This window comes from Bubalus bubalis, chromosome 17 (genome assembly GCF_019923935.1).
Source record: "Bubalus bubalis isolate 160015118507 breed Murrah chromosome 17, NDDB_SH_1, whole genome shotgun sequence".
Taxonomy (NCBI): Eukaryota; Metazoa; Chordata; class Mammalia; order Artiodactyla; family Bovidae; genus Bubalus; species Bubalus bubalis.
In genome coordinates this window covers 9053161-9076345 of record NC_059173.1, presented here as the reverse complement: position 1 = coordinate 9076345, position 23185 = coordinate 9053161, and the positions used below count along the sequence as shown (strand labels likewise).

At 54.6% G+C, this 23185-nt stretch overlaps 1 protein-coding gene across 2 annotated transcripts; it reads right to left on the bottom strand.

Moving 5' to 3' along the window:
* Positions 1-2092: 2092 nt before the first annotated feature.
* MVK (mevalonate kinase) lies at positions 2093-23088 on the bottom strand. Of its 2 annotated transcripts, XM_006044822.4 has the most exons (11): positions 22937-23087; positions 21700-21791; positions 20281-20428; positions 19074-19218; positions 17903-18058; positions 14797-14900; positions 14154-14199; positions 10143-10233; positions 9663-9779; positions 6110-6263; positions 4895-5112 (listed from the first exon to the last, which is right to left on the bottom strand). In XM_006044822.4, exons 1-11 carry the CDS (start codon positions 23085-23087, stop codon positions 4961-4963), a joined length of 1356 nt encoding a protein of 451 aa, XP_006044884.2. In that variant the 3' UTR covers positions 4895-4960. The 2 variants fall into 2 exon arrangements, with proteins under 2 accessions (XP_044785981.2, XP_006044884.2); XM_044930046.2 differs by lacking the exons at positions 4895-5112; positions 6110-6263 and adding an exon at positions 2093-2158 and having other exon boundaries at positions 22937-23088.
* Positions 23089-23185: the final 97 nt, after the last annotated feature.

Sequence of the window (23185 nt, the reverse complement as noted above, 5' to 3'; positions counted from 1 at the left end):
CTTGGGACGGCTGCTTTTGGCCTCTTGGGAGCTGACAGAGCCACGGGGAGGGGTGTAACTCGCAATGACCAGTGCAGAAGATGGGACATTCCGCAGGATGGCATGTAATGAAAAGGGGTGTGTGTGTGTGTGTGTGTGTGTGTGTGTGCGTGTGCAGGACAGCGGTGCTAGCTTAAGAGAGAATTCAGGGCTGTAACAGTCAGATGCATGGTCCTGGACAGGATTCTGGACATTTAGGAGACAATTAGGAGGAAATGTGCCTATGCTCTGGGCATTGGAGATGAAAACGTATTGTAAGCATGTTGCTATGCTCCTCTGGGCCTCACCTTCCTCACCTAAGCTGATGATTGAGCTTGGCACAGAGTAGGTGCTAAGAGACAGCCCAGGAGTGGTCCAAAATGAGCTGGAAAGGCAGGCAGCACTGCAGAAGGGGGTGTGTGCTAGCTTTCTTTTTTTAAAAAGAAAAAGCTTTGGCCAGAGAACAAGGATGAAAAGAGGGACCTTGAGAGGCAAAGGGGCGGGGCCAAGACCACTCAGACGGGCAGCGTGGCTGCCAGTGGTCCACAGGAGCCAGTCTCAGAGAGAAGGCATTCTCACTGACAGGAAGAACAAGGGTGCAACCGCAGCAGCTCCTCTGTCAGCAGGGATCACAGTGTCTGCTGCCCGTCTCCCAAGGCGAGACCTCTGGCAGAGTGGAGAAATTTCCTGTGAACTTCAGGCTGTGCGGGTAAATCGGCTGCAGAGGCTGGGAGCTGCTCCAGATGCTGACTTGAGAAATTGCTGTCCTCGGGCTGGCGGACAGGGCACGGGGCTGTGCCACCGCATCTTTGAGGAGGAAGCCAGGAGGCTGGAAAGCCAGTTGGCATTCTCTTGGGTTTCCCGAACAGCAATCCTGGGGGTCTCCACCTAGGGGGTTTGAGTCAACAGGACTGGGCGCTTCTTATTAGCTCTGTGCACCATTCTGAAACTTCTGGACCCTGAGAAACACCCTTGTTTCTCAGTTCAGGACAGTTATAAGGTGCATTGGACTTCCCTGGGGGTCCAGTGGTTAGGACTCCTGGCTTCTACTGCGGAAGGTGCAGGTCTGACCCCTGGTTGGGGAAGTTCTGTGTGCCACGTGGTGCAGCCAACAATTATACTAATCGTAATAGTGAGTGTTTCCTGAGTGCTTACAATGTGCCAGGCACCGTGCCAAGGGTGTACGTGAGTTTTCTCATTCAATCTTCAGGAAACTCTATAAGGTGGGCGTTACTATTATTTCCATCTTTCTGATGGGGAGCCTGCAGCCCCGAGAGTAGAGGTCAAGTGGCGAGTGGCTGGCAGAGCGAAATGGGGACCCAGGTAGAGGTGAGCCCTTGGCAGCTTTAGGCAACATCTAGTTCAGTGACGTCAGTCCTGGCTGCACATTAAAATCACCTGGGAACTTGTGAAGACCACTCACGATTGAGCCCTTTGAGATGTGTTAAATCAGAAGAGCTGGGGGTGGGGGGAGGCATTTGGGGGTGGTTTCTAGGCGCGGCTGGGAGTGAGAATGCCACACCAGGCAAAACGAGAAGGGCAAGGCTACAAATGCAAATTGCCTGCAAATGTGACATCAAAGACAGGTGGCCAAGAGTGGGGGCCCCTAGGCCCATATGGTGGCCAGTGATGGTGATGGCTGGGGTGAGGCTGCAGGCCAAGGCGTGCCAGGTGGCGGCTTCAGTGGGGCAAGGGTAACGGGTTGGCTCGTGCTCCAAGAGAGACACCTGGTCCCCAGGGAGGAAGAGGGAAGGTCTCAAGGAGCAGATAGGTTCTGGGGCCTCGGCCTCTGGACATCCTCCTCGCAGGCCCACGTCCCGCAGTGCGGGAATGCTGTCAACCAGCATCAGCCCTGAGAAGGCATAGTGTAGCCCTGACTGCTCATTCAAATTGTGTGGGGAGCTTGTGAAAAACACCCAGGCCCAGGTCCACTCTGACCAAGTACATCAGCATTCGCAGGAAATCAGGAGCCCGAGCGTGGAAAACAGCAAGAATCACAACAAACCTGTGTTCAGGCAGAAGCACAAAGGGGCAGGGGGCTGGTGTTGGAGTCAGACCGTCTGACATGGAATCCTGCTTTGGATGCTGCTTAGCTGTGTGGCCTTGGACGAGTTTCTCGAACTCTCTTCAGTTTCCCGATCTGTAAAATGGGACTAGCAATTAATTATTCTCCAAGATTGGGAGTAGATAAAAAGAGATGACTGATGAACAGTACTTAGGACAGTGCCCCACACGTAGTAAGACCCGGTATTGATATCATTTTATGTATTGTTTTGAAGGCTGGAGACAGGTCAGTGATGCCGGGGTCATTTTCACACGTTAAGCTGAGGCAGACGTTCTTCCCAGTGCCCTGATTCCTGGCAGTGACCCCAGGCAGAACCTAGAGAGACAGAACCCTGATATGTGTGGGAGGATAGAGAGGCTGCTCTAAGGCCGCTCTTACCCACCCTCCCCTGAAAGTGAAAGTGATGTCCCTCAGTCGTGTCCAACTCTTTGTGATCCCATGGACTGTAGTCTACCAGGCTTCTCTGTCCATGGGATATTCCAGGCAAGTGTATTGGAGTGGGTTGCCATTTCCTTCTCCAGGGGATCTTCCTGACCCAGGGATCTTCCTGACCCTCCCCTGAAGACACTGGGAAAGAAGCCAGCTGCCCCCTAGTGGCCAAGGGCAGACGCGCAGAGCCATTTAAACCAAATTCTGCACTATGCCCCAGCACCCCCACCTTCTTGTCGACTAGGGGCTCCCAGAGCTGCGGGTGGCAATGTGCTGGCTACTAGAGGTTTTGGGTGGATTCTGACATTTCATAAAGAGCTTTGACTTGCAATATAAAGTTCCAATAGGGCTCGGTGGGTGCCAGACACTGGCTACCGGCACTCAAGTCTCTTTTCCCCACCCAGTCAATTTTAGACAGGAAGGAATATTCCACAACCCAATGCCAGCAGGTTTTGTTTCCATTTTTTTTTTTCCTTTCTTAATTTAACCATTAGTTTATTTATTTTTTTCAATATAAATTTTTTTAATTGGAGGCTACTTTACAATATTATAGTCGTTTTGCCATACATTGACATGAATCCGCCACGGGTGTACATGTGTTCCCCATCCTGAACCCCCCTCCCACCTCCCACCTCCCTCCCCATGTTTCCATTTCTTACAAAAATCTGCGAATTAGTGTGTGCTCACGATTTGAGAAGTTAGGAAGTTTATTTTTTTATTTTTTACTTTTTCAGTTCAGTTCAGTCGCTTAGTCATGTCTGACTTTTTGTGACCCCATGGACTGCAGCATGCCAGGCTTCCCTGTCCATCACCAACTCCCGGAGCCTACTCAAACTCATGTCCATCATATCGGTGAAGCCATCCAACCATCTCATCCTCTGTCGTACCCTTCTCCTCCCACCTTCAATCTTTCCCAGCATCAGGGTCTTTTCCCACGAGTTGGTTCTTTGCATCAGGTGGTCAAAGTATTGGAGTTTCAGCTTCAGCATCAGTCCTTCCAATGAATATTCAGGACTGATCTCCTTTAGGATGGACTGTTGGATCTCCTTGCAGTCCAAGGGACTCTCAAGAGTCTTCTCCAACACCACAGTTCAAAAGCATCAATTCTTCAGCTCTCGGTTTTCTTTATACTCCAAATCTCACATCCATACATGACTACTGGAAAAACCACAGCTTTGACTAGATGGACCTTTGTTGGTAAAGTAATGTCTCTGCTTTTTAATTGGAGTATAATTGCTTTACCATGTTGTTAGTTTCTGCCATACAACAACATGAATCAGCTGTAGGTATATATGAGTTAGGAAGTTCCTCCTGAGCTGCTGCTGCTGCTGCTAAGTCGTGTCCAACTCTGTGTGACCCCATAGACGTCAGCCCACCAGGCTCCCCTGTCCCTGGGATTCTCCAGGCAAGAACACTGGAGTGGGTTGCCATTTCCTTCTCCAATGCATGAAAGTGAAAAGGGAAAGTAAAGTCGCTCAGTCGTGTATGACTCTTAGCGACCCCATGGACTGCAGCCTACCAGGCTCCTCCATCCATGGGATTTTCCAGGCAAGAGTACTGGAGTGGGGTGCCATTGCGTTCTCCATCCTCCTGAGCTAGGAAGTTTAAAATCCCCCTTTCTGGAAAAGCGGGCTGAAGCTGTGCTGACAGGCTGAGAGTTTGATGTTCGGGCATCCATCCTGTCCACTAGGGCCATCTGGAGAAACCCTGCCCTATCCCATGGACACAGACAACCAAATGACCCAAAGTCCTTCTTTCCACTAAGAAAGTGGCTGAAGAAGGGACAGGAGAAAGGGGGCAGGTATGGGCAATGGAGACTACCAGACTCTCCCATCTTTCTAGACATGGAAAGAAGTGAGTGAAGCACTGTTTACTCAAGATCTTTTTATTTCCCCTTTGCCATCTTTTCTGCAACCCCTTCAGATACAGACCAGAAGGTATTGCACATCGACCCTGCCTTTGGCCAACCCTCAGGCCAGATGGAAGACAGAAGGCAAAGACCATCACCGGAACACCCCAGGAAGGCTTCCTGGGGGAGGTGGGACAGACAGGCAGGAGTACAGAAGTGGAGGGAAGGAGAAGGTCCACTGCTCTGGGAACCAGACCCCTGCATGTGGCATCCAAGCAGCTCGGCCAGGGAGTCTGTGGGTCCGTGGAAGCTTCCGGGAGGCCGGGAAAGAGGCCCTCTTGTCTCAGACAACCACACACACTCCACTGATGGCCTGGCTCAAGAGAATGTTGTAGAACACAGACCATGGCTTCCGGGCAGCCTGGCTCATGGTGCAGAATGTGGGGCATGGCCAGCAGGAGGGGTGTCACAGAGGGGCTGGGGGCCTCCCGTCAGCGTCAGGAGCTGGGCGCCCACTGGCCAGCACAGAAGCCAACTCCAGCGCCTGGAATAATCTGGGAGAGGGCTTCGTGGTGGGGCTGCAGCTGCATGGGCTCCTCTCAGAGGCTATCCAGGCCTTGCTGGACAGAGGCATCCAGGGAGGCGGCCGCGTGGACAGAGACACCGGGGGCACCAATGCTGGTTTCCCAGCAGTCAAAGCCACAGCCGCTCAGTGCCTGCTTCGTGGCCTCTACCTCCGGCTGCTCCACATCTGCGGGGAGGAAGGGCAGCAGGTCACTCTGACCATCGGCTCCCTCGAGGAACATTCTCCCTTGGAGAGCGTTCAGCCCTGCTTGTGGCACAGGCAGGGGACCAGTCTTCCTGTTGGAACACCAAGCCTGGCATCCTCCACGGGAAGGTTATGGACCCCCGAGTCATGTGGAACCTGGCCATGGGTCCTCAAATGACGCCCCTCTCTGAGCCTCATCTCCTCATCTGGGGGTAGGGCTGACGATGAGACCTGCCCCTCGAGGCTTACGGAGAGGCTGACACAGGCTACTACAGCTGGAGGGCCTGGCCCAGCGCACCGCACACTCTCCAGGAATGTTCTCCCGCCATCGTCACCGCCCCAAACTAGGCCCCCACAGTCGTGCTCGGCCAAAGTTGGGACGCAGCAACTCCTTGAGGCCTGGGAGTCCTACTGAGGGTAAGGGGACCCCTGTGGGCTCACAGCAAAGCAAGGGGGAGAGCAGGACGAGAAAAGGAAGGAGGAGACGGAGAGGAAGCCAACCGAAGCAACAGTGACTCAACGCCCCAGCACAGGGCATGCTGCTGTAAGCCCGCTCCTTGGCCCTGCTCTTTCCCCAAAGACCAAAGAGGGGAGAGACACATTTCTCTTGTAGCAAGGTCAGTCCCAGTCCTGGCCACATCAGGAGGTGACAGCAGGGATGCAAGGCCGGTAGTGGCAGTGACGGCAGATGGTGACAATGCCTTGGTTACTCCTCAAGCTTGTGCTTAGCTTGGCAGGTAAGGAGACGGGAGGAACAAGCCCTGTGCCAGGCTCTCTACATACGTTTCGCCTCCTTGAATCTAGCCAATGGTTTTACATAAACCAAATGTTATGTAGGCCCAGACCAGTTAATTCCCTTGACTGAGGCCACACAGCAGAGGTGACACTGTTCACAGGCTTCTTCCTCCTCCCCCAGGAACTGCCTGTGTGGGCGCTTTGTGTGGGCCCAGGCTGGCAGCCCTGCCCACCCCCTGGGTACCTGGCCTGAGGAGCGTGATGCCACAGCCCCCGCCGCCCGCGCCAGTGAGCTTGCTGTGCAGTCCGTGGGCCGTGGTCACCTGGCACAGCTGGTCCAGCGAGGCATGGCCCACACCGAGGGCATTCAGATGGTGCTGGTTCATGTCGATAAGCTCCTGGGGAGAAAGTTCTCTGTTCCAGCTTGGCCTGCCTGAGGCTGAGGTCCTGGGCTCGCCCCATCCATCTGACAGCCGCTGGTTTGGGACCTCAAAAGGCTTTGACTGCCCAGCACACTGTCCTTCTCCACTGATAAAAGAGACCCTCTCCTTCCTACAGGACTCCCAGTGGGGCTGGGATGGAGCTGGCGGTGAGCACATGTCAGGTCTGGCCACGGAAGGCTCTGGCCATGGGAACTGGACAGACAATGAGAGCCCTCCCAGGGTTTACTCTGACTCTTTCCACTGGAGCTGCTAAAACTGGCCAACCTCAGAGACATGCCATTGGAGTTATGTTCCCTGCATATGGTCTCAGAGATTACACTGAAGACAGAGACATTTCAAACTAGGTTGTCTTGGCCCCCGGATCCAGCTATGCCTGAAGCTGTCTCCTCTGGTCGTCTCATTTAGAAGCCAATAAATTCCTTTGCTGTGAAAGCCTGGTTGAGGTGGATTTGGGGCATTTGCAGAAGAAGTCTCAAGTAACGTGCTATCCTACTGCTTCCTTAGGAACCAACTTTCAGAAGAATGGGTGTGTATAGTTCTAACTAGGTCACGAGTTGGGGGAACTGCTAAGTTTGTTCAGATTTCTCTGATTATGGATAATAAAATTCCTGCTCTCCTGCAGATCAAACAAGAGGCAGGTTGATGGAATAAAAAAGCTTACAGTCTCCACTGCCCAGGCATTCCCTATTTATATTTCATTTACTCCAGTGGTGTCAGCAAATCCCATCAAAATGCCAGGCAACTTGCTAGATGCTGGGGCTCTAAGAATGAGCTCCAGTCCCTGCTGTTGGGCAGTTATGAATGTGGGATTTGAAGGCAGGCGAGCCTGGGTTTGAATTCTGGCTCAGACACTTCTTGATTGCGTGTCTTGGAATGAAGTCTTTCAGCCGAGCTTCAGTTTGTGTGCTGAGTCGTATCTGACTCCTTGGGACCCCGTGGATTGTAGCCCTCCAGGCTCTTCTGTCCATGGGATTCCCCAGGCAAGAATACTGGAGCGGACTGCCATTTCCTCCTCTATGGGATCTTCCTGGGATCGAACCCGAGTTTCTTGAGTCTCCTGCATTGGCAGGTGGATTCTTTATCACTGTGCTACCTGGAAAGCCCCCAGGTTCCCCCTTGTAAAACAGGATTTCTAAGAGTATCTGCCTTGTTACCAGGAGGATGGAATTAGGCGTCTTTCCCATGAAGCCTGGCACAAGGTAAGTGCTCAGCAAACATCAGCTGCTGTTAGTACTTTTATGCTGCATTTCCAGTATACCCATTTTTCAAAGGGGAAAACTGAGGCTCAGAGGGGAGAGGGATGTGCTTAAGGCTGCTGAGCTTGTTAGGGCTGAGCCAGCACCGGAAGCTGGCTCTGCCTGATGTGAAGTGCATCTCTTGCCTCGGAGAGCACCCCTGGCCCTCTCCTTGCTCTGTGCAGCTGCACAACACGCAGCTCTACCCCGGGGTCCCGGGAGGACCTGTGTGCCGGGAGGATGCCCATCACAGGGCTGTGTGCCAAGGCCCACCTGGTTCTCCTGCCCGGGGCCGTCGGGCAGGGTTGTGTCTGCCTCTTCCCGGCAGCCTGCCTCCCACACCCCAGCACTTGTGACAAACGAGCAGACATGCGTGATGGCCCTGTGGCAGCCCTGGGTGTCTTTCACCGGTCCTGGGGGCTGGAGGGGAGGGGAAACTTCTGGGGCCTCTCTCGGTGCCTGAGCACCAGGTGTCATGTTGCGAAGGCAGGTTCCAGACACCTGTCACATTCTGATCCAAAATCTGTCAAGGATAGGATGACAGGCTGTGACACAGGAGAACAGCTCGCTGGTATGAGTGCAGAGCTGTCCGGGAGGCGAGCTGCACATTTCAGCGGCTGCCGCAGCCAAAAATATACACACTGTATAATCGACGTGCTGTTCTGAGGCATTCTCCAGGGACTCAACGGGGTGTATTTTAGGCAGCACTCCATCATTATTAATTTCCTCCACGGGAGGACTGTGTTCCCTTCCTTTCTACGTGAAGCAAGTCGAGAACCAGCGGGAAAAGGCTGGAGGGATGGAAGGAGATGGCTGGGGGATCAAGGGCAAAAGCCTGGAAATGAATTAGATGGAGTCCGTGCACTGAGCCTGGAGTACACACTTCTTAAAAATTTTGGGGGGGGGGATTCCCTGGTGGTCCCATGGTTAGGACTTGGTGCTTTCAGTGCCCTGGACGAGGTTCAATCCCTGGTCAGGGAACTAAGATCCTGCAAGCTGTGCAATGAGACCAAAAAAAAAAAAAAAAGAAAAGTTGACTAAAGGAATAAACAAGTCAGTGACTCCCAGCTCAGCCACTCCTTGATGAAACACCCCAGAGAAAATCACTTTCTTTAGGTCTTGGTGTTTATATCTGTAACAGGGTGGCAACGTACCCACTTCACAGGTAGGTTGCTGGAGGATTAAGTGAGGGGTCATCTGTGAAGAGGCTTGGAGAGCACCAGCGCCCACTCATTACAGGGGCTGCAGACTCAAGCGTCTACAGCAGGACAGGAGGCCCTAGGCCCAGGGCACGGCGGCTGTGGGCGATGATTAGGAAGTGGTGGGGAATGTGGAGAAACGGAGACCCCAGGGCCTCACTTGAGGCGGCTCCCTGGGCACCTCCAGCTGACCCACTGCTGCACAGCCATGTTGGCTGGGCCTGCCGGATCCTCTGGATCTTCCATGGAAGCCAGGTGGCTTTTTAATGCCAGTGCACACTCACTGGGCCAGATGGGCCGGTTCTGGGAATGAGCCCATGCCCTCTGGCTAAGCTGGTGGTTCATCAGGCACTGTGCTCCTATGTTGCTCATGGGATCTCACTTCATTCTTAAGACACTCCAGTGAGGCCAGGATTCAGACGTGGGCCTGATGAAATCCCAAGTGTGAGGTCTCAACTGCTAAGCTAGAATTAGGCAGAGGGTGGGGGCTGGAGGATTGATGAAGGATTTCAGACCATGCCTGACCCACAGCACACGAGCGAGAGATAGCCACTGTGTGAACTTGATGTATTTAGTACTAACTAGATGTACTTAGCAAACAGAGCAGGAAAGAAGTGGCCAGGGGAGAAATCGCTCCTGGAATTAGGGAGGACTATGTCTTTACACGCACGACCCAAACCTGGCCCACTGCACTTATCACACACTAGACACCACACTCAGGGCTGTCTGTGTTCCCTTGATTGCTCCCAGTCACTTGGGAAGAGGCTTCAAGAGAAGACCCACTTGTTCATGGGTGCACACACAGGCTCCAGGCCCAGCCCCTGTGCTTTAGCTCCCGGGGATTCCGAGTGCAGATGGGGAGGCCCTGCCCTGGACAGCGCCGTGGGTGGGGGACCCCGAGCCTGCAGGTGGGCTCTTACCTCCAGCACAAGGTAGTGCTCCGGGGTGGGGGCCGCCGCCATCTCCCCCAGCACCCGCTCGCACTCCAGGGAGATGGCGTCTATGGAGGTCAGGAGAGGGGCCACGATCTCAGGGAACTGCAGGGAAAGAAAGTGAGGGCCCGTGAGGCCTAGGGGTCGGCAGACACCTGGTGGAGGGGGAAGGTGTCCCCACAGCCTACACCCATCCTTTGAGTGAATCCCTCTCCTTTGGGCCCGGTCCCTGCCTTGCCCGGCCACTACGGACCCAAGCAGAGAGGAGGTTCTCACTGCAAAGGCAGCGTGTTTAAGGATTCCTGTTCTGCCTCCTTGCTGGGCTGTGGATGCACAGAGCCTCCCCAAGTCCCTGCTCCCCCTGCCCCCTCCCCCCACTAACCCAGGAGGCAGAGGGCGGGCTCTGACACCCAAATGTGAGTGTCGTGGCCCCGCCGGGAACACTCCCGGGAGTGGAACCAGCAGCACCTTCAGCAGCCGGCTCCTGACATTGGCCACCAGGACCTTGGTGCTGCGAGGCACTTTGGTGTTGCTCAGCAGGATCTTCAGAATCGGTAGCCTGTGGGGCAAAGAGGGGCCAAGGTGAGCCCAGGACGGTGCAGCTGGGCCAGGGCTGGGGGCCCCCTGGACTCCGCCCCACCCTGACTCAGGGCAGAAGTGGAGGCCTGGGGAAGTGAGCTGGAGACAGGTCTGGGAAGCAGGGTTCTTGATGCCCAGTTGCAGGTGCCCACAGCCGCATCCCTGCTTTGGCCCCTGGGCAGACAATTGTTTTCCTTTGGCTTGTGACTCACTCCTCCGTTCAGTCGTTTCAACCTCGAGTGAATGTGCAGACAAAGGGCCAGGCATGTGTGGAGTTAGAAGTTCAAAGGCGCCACCATCAAGGGTACAAGAAGGGGCTGAGGCTCTGTCCTATGGGCTGCCCCAGGGAGGTGGAGGGGAGGGCGCTGGAGAATCAAAAAGCCCTGGGACCAGGGGTGAGTCACGCATGGGGAGAGTCAGGTCCCAGTGTTCTGAGCCCGTTCGTGCCCTGCCTCATTGGTGCCCAGACCTGGCAGGACCCCAGGTGTGGTCAGAGGGAGTCAGTCACGCCCAGGTAGGAGAGCGGATGTCCCAGGGCAGCCACGCCCAGCTGGCCCGCCAGCACCACCACGTGGTCCTCACCTGCCCTCTGGGCTCTATGAAAGTGAAAGTGAAGTCACTCACTTGTGTCCGACTCTTTGCGACCCCACAGACCGTAGCCTACCAGGTTCCGCCGTCCATGGGATTTTCCAGGCAAGAATACTGGAGTGGGCTGCCATTTCCTTCTCCAGCGGACCTTCCCAACCCAGGGATTGAACCCAGGTCTCCTGCATTGCAGACAGATGCTTTACCATCTGAGCCACCATCCCTCCTAAAACCACAGCCCCAGTGGTCCTTGTGGTTGGCTGTCTTTGGGGACTTAAGCCACTGTTTCTTGTCATCTCGTCTGCCTTTCAGAGCACTGCCCCAAGGCTGGGGACAGGGGTGGAGGACCTGAATGAGCTTTGGCTAGAGACAGCTGCAGACAGACAGGCCCCGATACCTTTATTTGCTTTTCTTTTCACTGATCGAGACTGTAAAATCCAGCAGGGCTGGGAAAGGCTGACAGAAATCTGCTTGATCTCACCGCCCATAAGCCCATGAAATTAATATCGATTCTCAGCTTTGGAGGCTGGCTTTTTTTTCCCACTTTACCAAAGATGAACATTCTATTTGGCTTTTCTCTTCCCTTTAAAGAGAAGCCATTCCTCAAAAGGGCAGCGCTCTGGGAGGCTGTGTCTTGATCCACTTGGCAAACAATGCATTTTTTTTTCTTAATTGTGAAGCACCATGCGTGGTTTGGGGGTAAAGGGCTTCTCCTTAAGCCACGGGCGGGATTAATGTGGAGTCGGGCCTCCCGGCTTCTCAGAGAACCTGCCATCTGCTCACCGCAGCGCCCTGCAGCCAGCAACGAAGGTCGGTCGCTGGCTCTGTGTCCCCATCTATCGGGGTGGGAGGAGTCTGGGTATCATGTCTTCATCTCTCTCAAATAAAGTCCTTTGCCAACGGGCCTGCTGCCAGCCCTGCCAGCCCCACAAAACTCAGGACTCCTGTGACATCCAGTGACCACCCCCCAGGGCCACATCCTCTAACTGCTGTGTGATCTGGGCCGGGTGACATCGCTAAGCTCATCTCATCTCCCTCCTCCCTGGAGCTCACTCCACTCAGCCACCCTGGCTCCTAGCTGCTGTTCAACATTTCAGCCCCACTCCTGCCTCAGGGCCTTTGCACATGCATCTCTGCTGCCAGGGACCTGCCCCCTGGCCTTGGCACTCTGCTCAAATGCCATCCAGGCAGAGGGCTCCAGTTCCCTCCTTCACATCCCAGCCCTTATTCTCCTTTTGTGTACTAAGGCCGTGGGGATGGCCTGCCATGCCCTTACAGAGATGACTGTCCAGGGATCGTCTCCTCCCACAAAGTAGGAGCTCTGTGAAGGTGGGACTTTGGGTTCCCTGCTGAAACCTCAGCACCCGGTGGTTGTTCAGAGATACTTATGGACTGGATGGATGAACTCCATCAGGAAAGAATAAAAAGCACTTGGCAGATACCGTTCCTGCCATGGACTCCCATGCCTAGGAGTCCCATTCTATAAATGAGAATAAACAGAGGCCCCAGGGGAAGTAACTCACCTAAGGGCCCACAGCAGGCAAATGGCAGAGCCAGGCTCCAAGTGGACCCTGGGACCCCAGAGCACCCGCTGCCCCCTGCCCCCTGCAACTGCACACACTTTTGGGCCTCTCCCCCGCCTCCCGTGCCTGGGAGATCCTCCATTGTTCACTCTTAATCACCTGCCCAGCCACATCTGCACTGGCCTTCTGTGCCCAGGGCCCAGCTCAGGGCTTAGGATACAACAGGCTCACAGGAAAGAGACCTGCCCCTGCCCCGTGAAGGACTCCCCAGATCTGCAGCCCGATGGTGACCTCCCTGCTGTCAGCCCCAACAACTTAGAGCCCTAAGAACACCTTTGTTTCAGATCGACATCATGACTGTCTCCTCTGAGAGATCGTGGGCTGCGGGTGGACTGGGCCCAGACACTCAGCCTCCCACCCTTGCTCCTGATCTCACTGCATGCCGGTTCAGGCCACCCGGCAGAGCCACCGACCCCTGGGGGCCAGACCTCTCATTTCCTCCCCGCCATCGCTTCCATAAGCAGCCAGAAGAAGCTACTCCACCCTCCTGAATGGCCCTGCTCCCTCCTCTCTGTGGTGCAGGGGTTGTCACTCGGGGGACTTGCCCTCCAGGGCCCGTGTGACAACATCTGGAGCTATCTTTGATTGTTGCACTGGAGACGGGGGAGGGGCTACAGGCCTCTCGTGGGCAGAGCCCAGGGAAGCTACTAAACATCCCACGCTGCCCAGGAACGGTCCACCCACAAGGAATTCTCCAGCCCCAAATGTCCACAGTGCTGAGGCTAAAGGAATGCTGACCTGGAGCCCTCAGAAAGGCAGGTCTGGCTTATGGAAGCCGACAGAGCAGGCGTGAGAAGAAGCTACAGGTGTAGAGAGAAGGGGTCCACACCACGGCCTGCCAGGCCCCTGAGCCCCGAATGCAGCACCCTGACTGGAGGCAGCAGAGGTCCAGGACCGGCTGTCTGGCCGCCAAGAAGACCACCCTGGCTGCAGAAGGAGAGAGCAGGCCCCGGGACCCTCAGAGTGTGGAAAGGCCCCTGCAAGGCAGCAGAGTGCCCTGGGACAACCATCATTCCCCCGCCTCCATTTGATGGGGGAGGGCTCAGGGGACAGCCAGGAGGCACCTGCTCCCCTGGCCGCAGGCCCACGCCTTACCCCTGACGGTCCCACACTGAAAGCCAACAGAACAGAGGATACTGGAATTTAATACACACATCTGTAATTCCAGTGCGTCTGGAAGGAGGAAGGAAGGAAACCAGAACAGGCTGAAAGTTGCCCAATGTCCCTCCACTCGGCCTGCCACGAGCCTCCTGTGGGCTCCAGTCCTGCTCGGATGTGGTGCCTTCACTGCGGCAACCACCACGGAGTCTTTTGGTGGCTCACGTGTGCACGTCTGTCTCTAACCACCCAGAACTATGTCTGAGATCCATTTTTATACCAAGGGTCCTAGGAGAGGGTCAGCTGGAACACAAGAAGGAATCACTCCTTGTTTACTAAATGGATGGGCGGATGAACTGGTAACTGAAGGAGGGTCTGGGGGAACAGCCGCATTCTGGAAGGGGAATGGCCCAGCCTCACCTGACCACCCGCTCTGATCTCTTGCCAACTTCAGAGCTAAAGTGGAGAGGAAAGAGCAGGCTTCCTCATGCCCATGGCCTGTGGGGCCACATGCGGGAGGGGAATGCCCAGGGGCACCTGCCCCGGGTTCCTTCACAAAGAAATGGGGCTCCCCCTTTTCACAAAGAAATGCATCCCCCACCAGATGCAGAAGCTGCAGCTCCCCCAGAATTACCTCTTTAAAGATGAAATCTTCCCTTGCTGGTATCGGAGTGCTCCTCCTAAAGAGAAGAATGGGTGGGTTAGTCACAGGAAAAGCTCTGTATCTGGGCCTCCTGGGAAAGGGGTGGGATTGGGGTGGGGCAGAGTGTCACCATAACAGACTCAGCCCCGTAACGAGGCATCTCAGCTTCAAGGACCAAAGGCCCAGGAGGGCGTGGAGGTGCTCCGTGCCCAGGGCCGAGGGTCCCTTCCTTCCGTCCAGGCTTCCCTGGACAGGCCGCACGGTGATGCGGTGGAGGTGGGGCCAGAGGGCATCCAGCTGCAGTGAGCAGGCATCCTCCCCAGAGGGGAGCCTGACTCGTGTGGTCTGCAGCCCCCATGGCAGTGGTTCCGCAGCTGCGCCCTCTGGATCCAAGGGGGTGGGGGTCTCACTGAAACTACAGCTTCCCAGGCCCTGGCCCACTCCCAGAGATTTGGATCGGGAAGGTGGGAAACCCTGAGGTTCCCCCTGTCCCCCTCCTATCAGGAAAATGCTATCTTCCTCAGAACGCATGGACTCTACGTACATCCCAAAACCACAGTCTGGGCAGCTACGCCTGTCACAAGAATTCCTAAACGAATAAAAGCTGAGCACGTGGGCCCGAGGCAGCACCTACCCCAGGTGCTGACGGCGTTGTCCACTCCGGACGGGTTCCCGTGAATCACCTTCTCCCCCTGGAAGGCCCACTTGTTAATTAACTCCAAGTTCTCCTCGGTCCACCTGAAGGAGACACAGAGATTCGTCTTTACCATCCACGGTGGTGAATGGGGAGCTGGGGGTCACTGAGGGCAGCAGAGGGCCAGGGTCACAGGCGGGGCTCGCTGGAGACCAAAAGGTGAAGTGGTTTGGGCCCCCAAACTCAGAAAGAAGACAGATAGACAGCTCTGAGCCTCCCCGGCTACAGAACAGGCCCTGCAGAGCGCTCCTGCCCAGTGTAGCAGAGAGACCCGAGGCTTGGAGTTCACGGGGCTCTGCTTTGTCTCTCATGAGCTGAAGGACTCTGGGCCCCTTGCCTGCCCTCTCTGAGCCCTACTCTCCCACTCTGGAGGAACGTAACTCCTGCCTCCGCACAGGCTCAGCAGGCGTGTGGGCCCGTTGGAATCCAGCCCTCTCTGGATTCCTCCCCAGAAGGGGTGTGGACTCACTATGACAGTGAGTGAGTATCACTTGAAAGCCTGCGAGGACCACATGAGGACACGTGCTCAGCCCCACCACCCCGCCCTCTCTCTCAGCTCATTTCCCTTCTGTCTAGTCCCTGCCCCGAGACCCAACAGAAGCTGCTGTGGGTTGAGCCGTGGACTAAGCAGGGAGCTGGTCTGAACCCATTCTGCCGCCGACTCACTGGGCATCCCTGAGCAGCCGCATCACCTCTGACCCTCAGTGTCCTCCTTCAGGAAACAGGGATAAAGGTGTCAAATCACAGAGGACATTGTGGGATGGAAAAGCACACCAGTGTTCTGCAAAACGCCCAGGGAACGGTGTGTATTCCACCTGGGGTCTCTGTCCTGAAGTCACTCCAAGCCCGGTCCACCCACTCCTTTGCTGTGGTGACTTGGGCAAGTCAATCACTCTCTCTGAGCCTCTTTCCTCAAGGGTCAGAGGAGGATTTTATGGACCTGAAACTCACCCAGTGGTTGTGAAGCTATGATTAATAGTCAACACTGCTCAGAGCTACTGATTACCCAGGGCCAAGCACTGTGCTACAGGCTTCCCCTAATCCCCACAATAACCTCTCAGGGAGGTTACCACAGTCACCACTCCCTTTCTTACAGAAGAGGACACTGAGGCTCTGCCGGGTGAAACAGCATCCCCAAGACCACGGTGCCACTCATGGTGATGTCAGAACCACATACGCTCACTGGAGCCTAAGCTCATAACTGCTGACCTTTGGGGTGCCGACGAGACTCACTCGCTCACTTGTTCAGTATACACTGAGCATCTACTATGCGCCTGTGACTAAGAGCACAGACATGGTCCCTGACTGCTTGCAGCCTTGGAGTCTAATGCAGAATGGATGTCAGGAAGTCACCAATATTTAACTATAGCCTCCGAGAAGTGCAATGCCGACTGGACAAAGTGTACCCCATTCTGAAAGGGGTGGGCAGCCTGAGGGACTAGGTGGGGTGGTCAGGGAGGCAGGAGGTGGGGGCAAAGAAGTCCAGCCTGAGGCTGTGCAGCCTGTGCCGTGACTGGGACTGGACAAGAGCTGGCCCTTTCCAGGGCCACAGATGAGCCAGAGTGGGGTGCGGAAGGGGCACCTGAACACGGCCCAGGGTCCAGTCCGCTCAGCAAAATTGACTCTTTCTTCTGATTGGGAGACGCTGGGGGCATGGTGGGTGGGGGCCAGGTCTGCTCTCCCTACAGGTTCTCAGCAGTGATGGGTCTTCACAGGAGGTGGGGGAACCAGGTGGAAAGAAGCAGGACAGGAAAGACCACACGCATACTTGGACACCCACAGGCGTGCACATGCGTGCACATACCCACACCACCTTTGTCTTTTGAAAGGTGGAGCCGGTCCGCCGGTTCGTGGGCAGATGTCTGTTTGGGGGGCCCAGGCAACCTGGCCTTCACTGCTCTGCGCTACAAACAGCGATCAGCATGTGGTACTGAGTGGTGGTCCTGTCGCCTCTGTCCTGCGTCACCCTCTTACCCTGGAATCAGCACGTCAAGGCTGGAAGCTCCCCAACCCCAGAGTTCATCAGGTGTAGCCACTCCTTTTCAGATGAAGAAACAGAGCCCCAGAGAGAAGCAAGTTAACAGGCGAACGTGACTGCAATTCCTGAAAAACGGGCCCCCCGCAGCTGCAATCGCTCATTACCTGTCAGATGCTTCCCAAGGCCGTCTCCGCCGGCCCCCATCCCCCGACATGTGAGCCCTTCAGAGCAGCCTTGGAGAATTCAGACTGGGAATACTATCAACAGCCCCCGGACCCACTGTGGCCACAGGGACCAAATTGAGCTTTGGGCCTTGGCAAGCAGCACACCCTCCCTGACACAGCACAGCTGGGCCCACACGGCTGGACTGGAAGCCCCCCAGCTAAAGGGCTCCCTGGAGCCATGAGGACAGGCCTCAGCAAGAAGCTGCCAGGCTGGATGCTGCGGCCTCATTCCCGACTCCCAGGACAAACTGCATTATCCGTGCTTGGGCCAGTTTCTCAAGTTTCCCCAAGTAACAGAAACGGCCCGCCCACAGACCTGTCAGGATAAGCCTCAGTGACTCACAGTGAGAACCGCAGAGGAGACGCTACGACCTTGTGGGCATGAAGATCAACAGGAGGGGAGACGTCCTGACCAGACAGACGCTCCCGTGTTTCCTTCTCAGCATGCTGTTTGTCATAACCATTTGGTACGACCTGGCAATGTCCCCCTGGGTATGAGTGAGGCTCCCAGTGGGGGGAGTGGGCTGGTCAGGGTCCCACAGTGAGCTAATGACAAGCATGATGGCTCATCCATCCACTGCCCTACATGTGGGCTCAGGTTCTTTCTAAAAAACCACAGCATCTGAACCCAAAGGAGGCAAGGTCGGGATGAGGTGGCGGGGGGCAGTGGCAAAGAGCTCAAGTTCTAGATTCAGACCACCGGGTCCAGATCCCACTCCACCACCACAAGCTGTGTGGCCGCCCTGCGCCTCAGCATGCCCAGCTGTAAGGGGCCCACGGGACAGATGTCAGCTTGGGGTGTAGTGCCCAGGAAGGACAAGGAGCAGGGGGAGGGCCTGATTACCTGCCAGCAGCCTCCCCATCCTTCAGCGGGTTTGGGATCTCCTCGCACGCGGTCAGGAAGGCAGCTGCCAAACACACGCAGTAGGCGGCACTGGAGCCCAGCCCGGCCCCGGTGGGCAGCTCCGACCACATGGTGACGTCCAGGCTGGGCAGGGCTCTGAAACACACCAGGCGGCAGAGCTCTGACTCTCCACAGGACCCCTTGGAGGTAGGTGCTGTCACCACCCCCATTTTACAGATGAGGAAACTGAGGCTCGGGAAGGCTAAGAACCTCATACAAGCTAGAAAGTGACCCGAGGTTTGAACCCACACTGTCTGATCCTCAGCCACACGCAGCCTGTGCCCTGTATCACTCCGTGACACCACCTCAACCAGGAATATCCCTCTCTAGGAGCTGGCTTCCCCAAGGGCAGACAACCCAGATCTTAACGAAACACAGGCTTCACTCTGTTAATCACAGAGCTCCCTTGGAGCCCGTGGGACATGGCACAAGCATGCCTCCCGGGCCATAGCACACAGAAGCCACCCAGCAGATCCGAGAATGGACTCTGGCTTTGGTTCAGCTGAACTGAAAGGCCAAAGGAGGCAGCATGAGTTAAAAAGGCAGGTGTTGAACTGAGGAGAACGGAACTGATTTCCCAGCTCTCAACACTTACTAACTAGCTATGTGGCCCAGAGAGTCTCTAACTCTCTGGGTCCCAGTTTCTCTCTGTGCAAAATGGAGAGGGTGTCCTTCTCGTGACGTTGCTGTGAATACTGAAAGCAGACCATATATGTATACACACACACACAGGGTCTAGTATGGTGGACTTCCCTTGTAACTCAGTCAGTAAAGAATCTGCCTACAATGCAGGAGATCTGGGTTAGACTCCTGGGTCAGGAAGATCCCCTGGAGAAGAAAATGGCAACCCACTCCAGTATTCTTGCCTGGAGAATCCCATGCACAGAGGAGCCTGGAGGGCTACAGTCCACGGGGTTGCAAGAGTCGTACACAACTAAGCGACTAAACCACCAACTAAACGACCACCAGTATGGTGCCTGGAACGCAGCAAGGACAGCTGATGGGTATTCAGAGCCTGGAAGGGAGCCCACGTGCTGTCTAGCAGCCAAAACCTCGGCTCAATCTCAGGGGCAGGCTGTACCTGCACTCCCTGCCCCAGCGGCGCACATACCTTTGACTCCGGCAGATAGACAGGTACAAGTAGAGGAAGGCCAGCACAGCCAGGCACTGAGGATCCACACAGTCCTCGGGGAAGCCCGCCACCTCCTTCAGCTTCTCCATGTGCTCCGCGGTGAGCGCTGCACCGTCACCGTGCCCTGTCACACAGGCAAACAAGCGTACGCGGGTGGATGAGAAGGCCTCGGTGGTTTTACAGACACCAGAATACAAAAAAATTGAGACATTCCAGGCATCAGAATCTGGAGAGACGTGGGCTCAGGGCCCAAGCTCCACAGCCGAGGCTGTCGGTGGACTGCAGGCTTGGGAGGCAGGCAGGCCTGGGTTTGGGTGGGTCCTGACTGTGCCAAAGACTGGTTTTCCGACCTTGAGTAGGGGACTTAATCTGTCTGCACCTAAGTTTCCCTGAGGGGTAAACAGGTAAAAGGGCTATCTCCTCCCAGGATTGTTGCAGAGTAATAAAAAAGGTACAGAAAACCCTTAGCACTGCTCCTGGCATGTAGTAAGGGCTTAATTGCTAGTAGTTTTCAAACACACACACACACATATCACTCAGAGGCCTGGGTTTGACCTCCATGGTACAATATCAAAACTAGAGGCCACGAGGCTTTCCTGGTGGTCTAAAGGCTAAGATTCCAGGGTCCCAGGGCAGGCGGCCCAGATTCGATCCTTGGTCAGGGAACTAGATCTCACAGGCTGCAGGTAAGAGTTCACGTGTCACAACTAAACGACCCTGCATGCGGCAACTAGATATCCTGTGTGCTGCAACTAAGAACCCAGCGCAGCCAAATAAGTATGTAGATACATTTTCAAAAGATTGCCCAGTAATTTAAAAATTGCTACAAAATATTAAAAACACACACACACAAAGTAAAGGCCATATTACTTCCCCAATATTGCCCTCTCCCAAAACATAATTAGTGAGAACAGGACAAGTACATCAAGCGAATATGAAAGGTGGAGATTTGCTTGGGTGGAAGGGAAAGGCCGGTGTGTGGAGAAGGCTTTTAAATTTTAAATAAATTAATATATTAGTAAATAAGTAAAGCTATTCTTAGGGGGGACAGGAGGGAAGACACCTCCAGGGTGACGTGTCTTGGGTCCCTCGGGGACAGCCTGGGATGACAGCCCAGCTGTCCTCCTTCCCCTTCTCCTCAGGGCCCAGCCTCTTCCCGCAGCTGGTTCCTGCTCCCTGCACTTACCCAGAAAGCTGGTGTCCAGCAGCTGAAGGCTGGCCACATCCCAGGCCCTCCTGACGCCAATGTTTGGTAAGTTGAGGCCCACTCTCCCACTGCTGTGGGGCTGAAGCCGGAGAAATGTTCTCAAGTTCAAGGCCACTGCTAGTGCTACCTATAGAACAAAGCGCACGATACCAGCAGTTAGCCTGGGGGTCGCTGGCAACATGCATGGCTTCTGATTTAGAAACTAGCACGTGGGCCACTCTGAACTATGCCCTTGGCAGACACTTCTCATCAACCTTGGCACCTTCTTCACAGGAACAACCACTACCAATCAGTTAGGAGTTAATATCTACATGTCTTTTCCCTTCCCACGTAAAACTTCAGAATTTCTCAACACCAAGGGATGGCTTCCCTAATCACCATGTTTTCAAAGATTAATATAAGAACATGAAAAATGACAGCAGGGAGGAGCAGAGAAAGCATGGCTTTAGGTTCAAGCAGACAGGGTCACTTCTAACTCTACCAAGGTGTGCGGGACCTTGAACAAGTTGCCAACGCTCTCCTAAGCCTCAGCTTCCACAACTGTAAAACAGGACAATAAAAGTGTAACCTCTGAGGACAGTTATAAGAGTTAAACGAGATATGCATGTCTCAGACGCCTCTGCAGGATCCTATTCATTTTCCCCAAGAGTTTAGTCCTTAAACTTCATCTCTTCTCCACTGAAGCTTACTTCCTAAGTGACTTAATTCCGCCCACATGGCTTTCTGTGTCATTTTCTTGCTTTCTTACTGGGTGGGCCAGAGAAGGCCTTCAGAGAGCCTAACACCTGCCTTTTCTTTGCCCAGCTGAGAATAAACTGACCTCCTCTCTGATCTCCCAGGCTACACCTCAAGACTTTCTTTCAGCTTCTTTTAAGATTAGCATCAGAGGACTTCCCTGCTGCCAGTGGCTAAGACTCCATGCTCCCAATGCAGGGGGTCTGGGTTTGGTTCCTGGTCAGGAAACTAGATCCCACATGCCGCAACTGCAACCCAGCACAGTCAAATAAACAAATAAAATATTAAAAAAAATATATTAGCATCAGGGGACTTCCCTGGTGGTCCAGTGGTTAAGAATCTGTCTGCCAATGCAGGAGACACAAGTTTGATTCCTGGTCCAGGAAGATCTCACATGCTGTGGAGCAACAAAGCCTGTGCTCCAGGCCCGAGAGCTGCAACTACTGAGCCCACGAACCACGACGACTGTAGCTATCTTGTCTACAGCCTGTGCTCCACAACAAGAGAAGCACTGCAACGAGAAGCCTGCACTTGCTACAACTAGAGAAAGCCCTCATGCAGCAACGAAGACCCAGAGCAGCCAAAAGTAAACTTAAGAAAAAGAAAAGATTAGCGTCCGGGAGCAGCAGCTCCCAACCCTCAAAGGCTCAGGGGGCCTTGTACCTTGCCATGGACCACGGCATGCTCTCCATGCAGAATGACTTTCCCTGGAGCGGACACCAGCAGGACTTCTGACAACATGGCTCCTGGGAGTCCTGAAAAGGAAAGACAGAGAGAGGATGGAAGGTCCCCAGACCTCAGAGAACGCCTAATTCAAGCACCCCATTATAACAAAAAAGGCAGCTACCATTCAGCACTTGCTGTGTGCCCCAAAAGCAGCGCGGGGCAGCAGTCAGCCTGACACACCAAAAAATCTGGGTTTGAACCCACTGCTCCCCAGTGATGTCATCTTAGCTAGCCACATAGCCATCAAATAGCCACGAACCTTAAAAGTTACACGGGACAGTAACTATTCACCTTAAAGGGTTTTGAGAAAGTTAAACTAAATAACACAAGCAAAACACTTAGCAGTGTCTGGCACACCACAGTCAGTTACTGATAGCTCTGTATTACTGACTCTGTTTTTGGTTCCAGCTTTTATTATTACTACTATTAAAGGTAGAAATTTAAATGAAATCATGGACTGGAAAGAAAATTTTTCCTGGGCATTTCCAGGCTGTTTCTAACGTTTCACAATTAGAAACAAGCTGCAGAAAAACAACTGTTACACCTCCCCACCCCACCCCCCCTTTTTTTGCACACTCAAGTCAGGATCTCTGCAAGACAGAGTCCTAGAAAGTGACTTGCTGGGTGTGCGTGTGCACATTTTAGATTTTTATGAATAATGCAGAGCTACTCTGATGGCTCAGACGGTAAGGAATCCGCCTGAATGCAAGAGACCCGGGTTCGATCCCTGGGTCAGGAAGATCCCCCAGAGAAGGGACTGGCTACCCACTCCAGTATTCTTCCCTGGAGAATCCCATGGATAGAGGAGCCTGGCAGGCTACAGTCCATGGGGTCGCAAAGGGTAGGACACGACTGAGCTACTTACAAAACAGAAAAGAAAAAAACTATCTATTTAAGGCTTTACTTCAATAGCGTGAGACCTGAACCGAACTATGAGCTAAGTGCTATTATGACCCCAGTTCCTCAGGGAGGGAAACTCAGACTCCGAGTGAGGAGACCTACTGCTTGTCCGAAATTCAAAATCCTGTCAGTTTTCAGGTCGCCGGCTCCTGAAAAAGCCGGATTCTCAGAGCTGAGGAAACTGAGCCTGAGAGGCCGGGAGCCCAGTCCGGGGTCGTTCTGGGTCTCGGCCTCGAACTTCGCTCCACCCCGCCTCGTAACCCCAACCTCTCACCTGTCGCCTCAGATGCTCTGCTCCCGAAGCCGAGCCGCTCCAAGACTCCATACGCGAGCTCGCGGGTACGGAGGAGAGGCGGCTTCTTCCTTCCGCCAAGCCAATCAGAGCGCGCGAGCTGAGAGTTCCCTTTACCAATTGGCTTGAGCATTGGCCAATAGCTGCCGTTCACCAAGACCTCACGGATTTCCCCGCCCAACTCCTTCCCTGGACCAATGGGAAGCAAGTCCCTGGGAGTGTCCCGCCCTG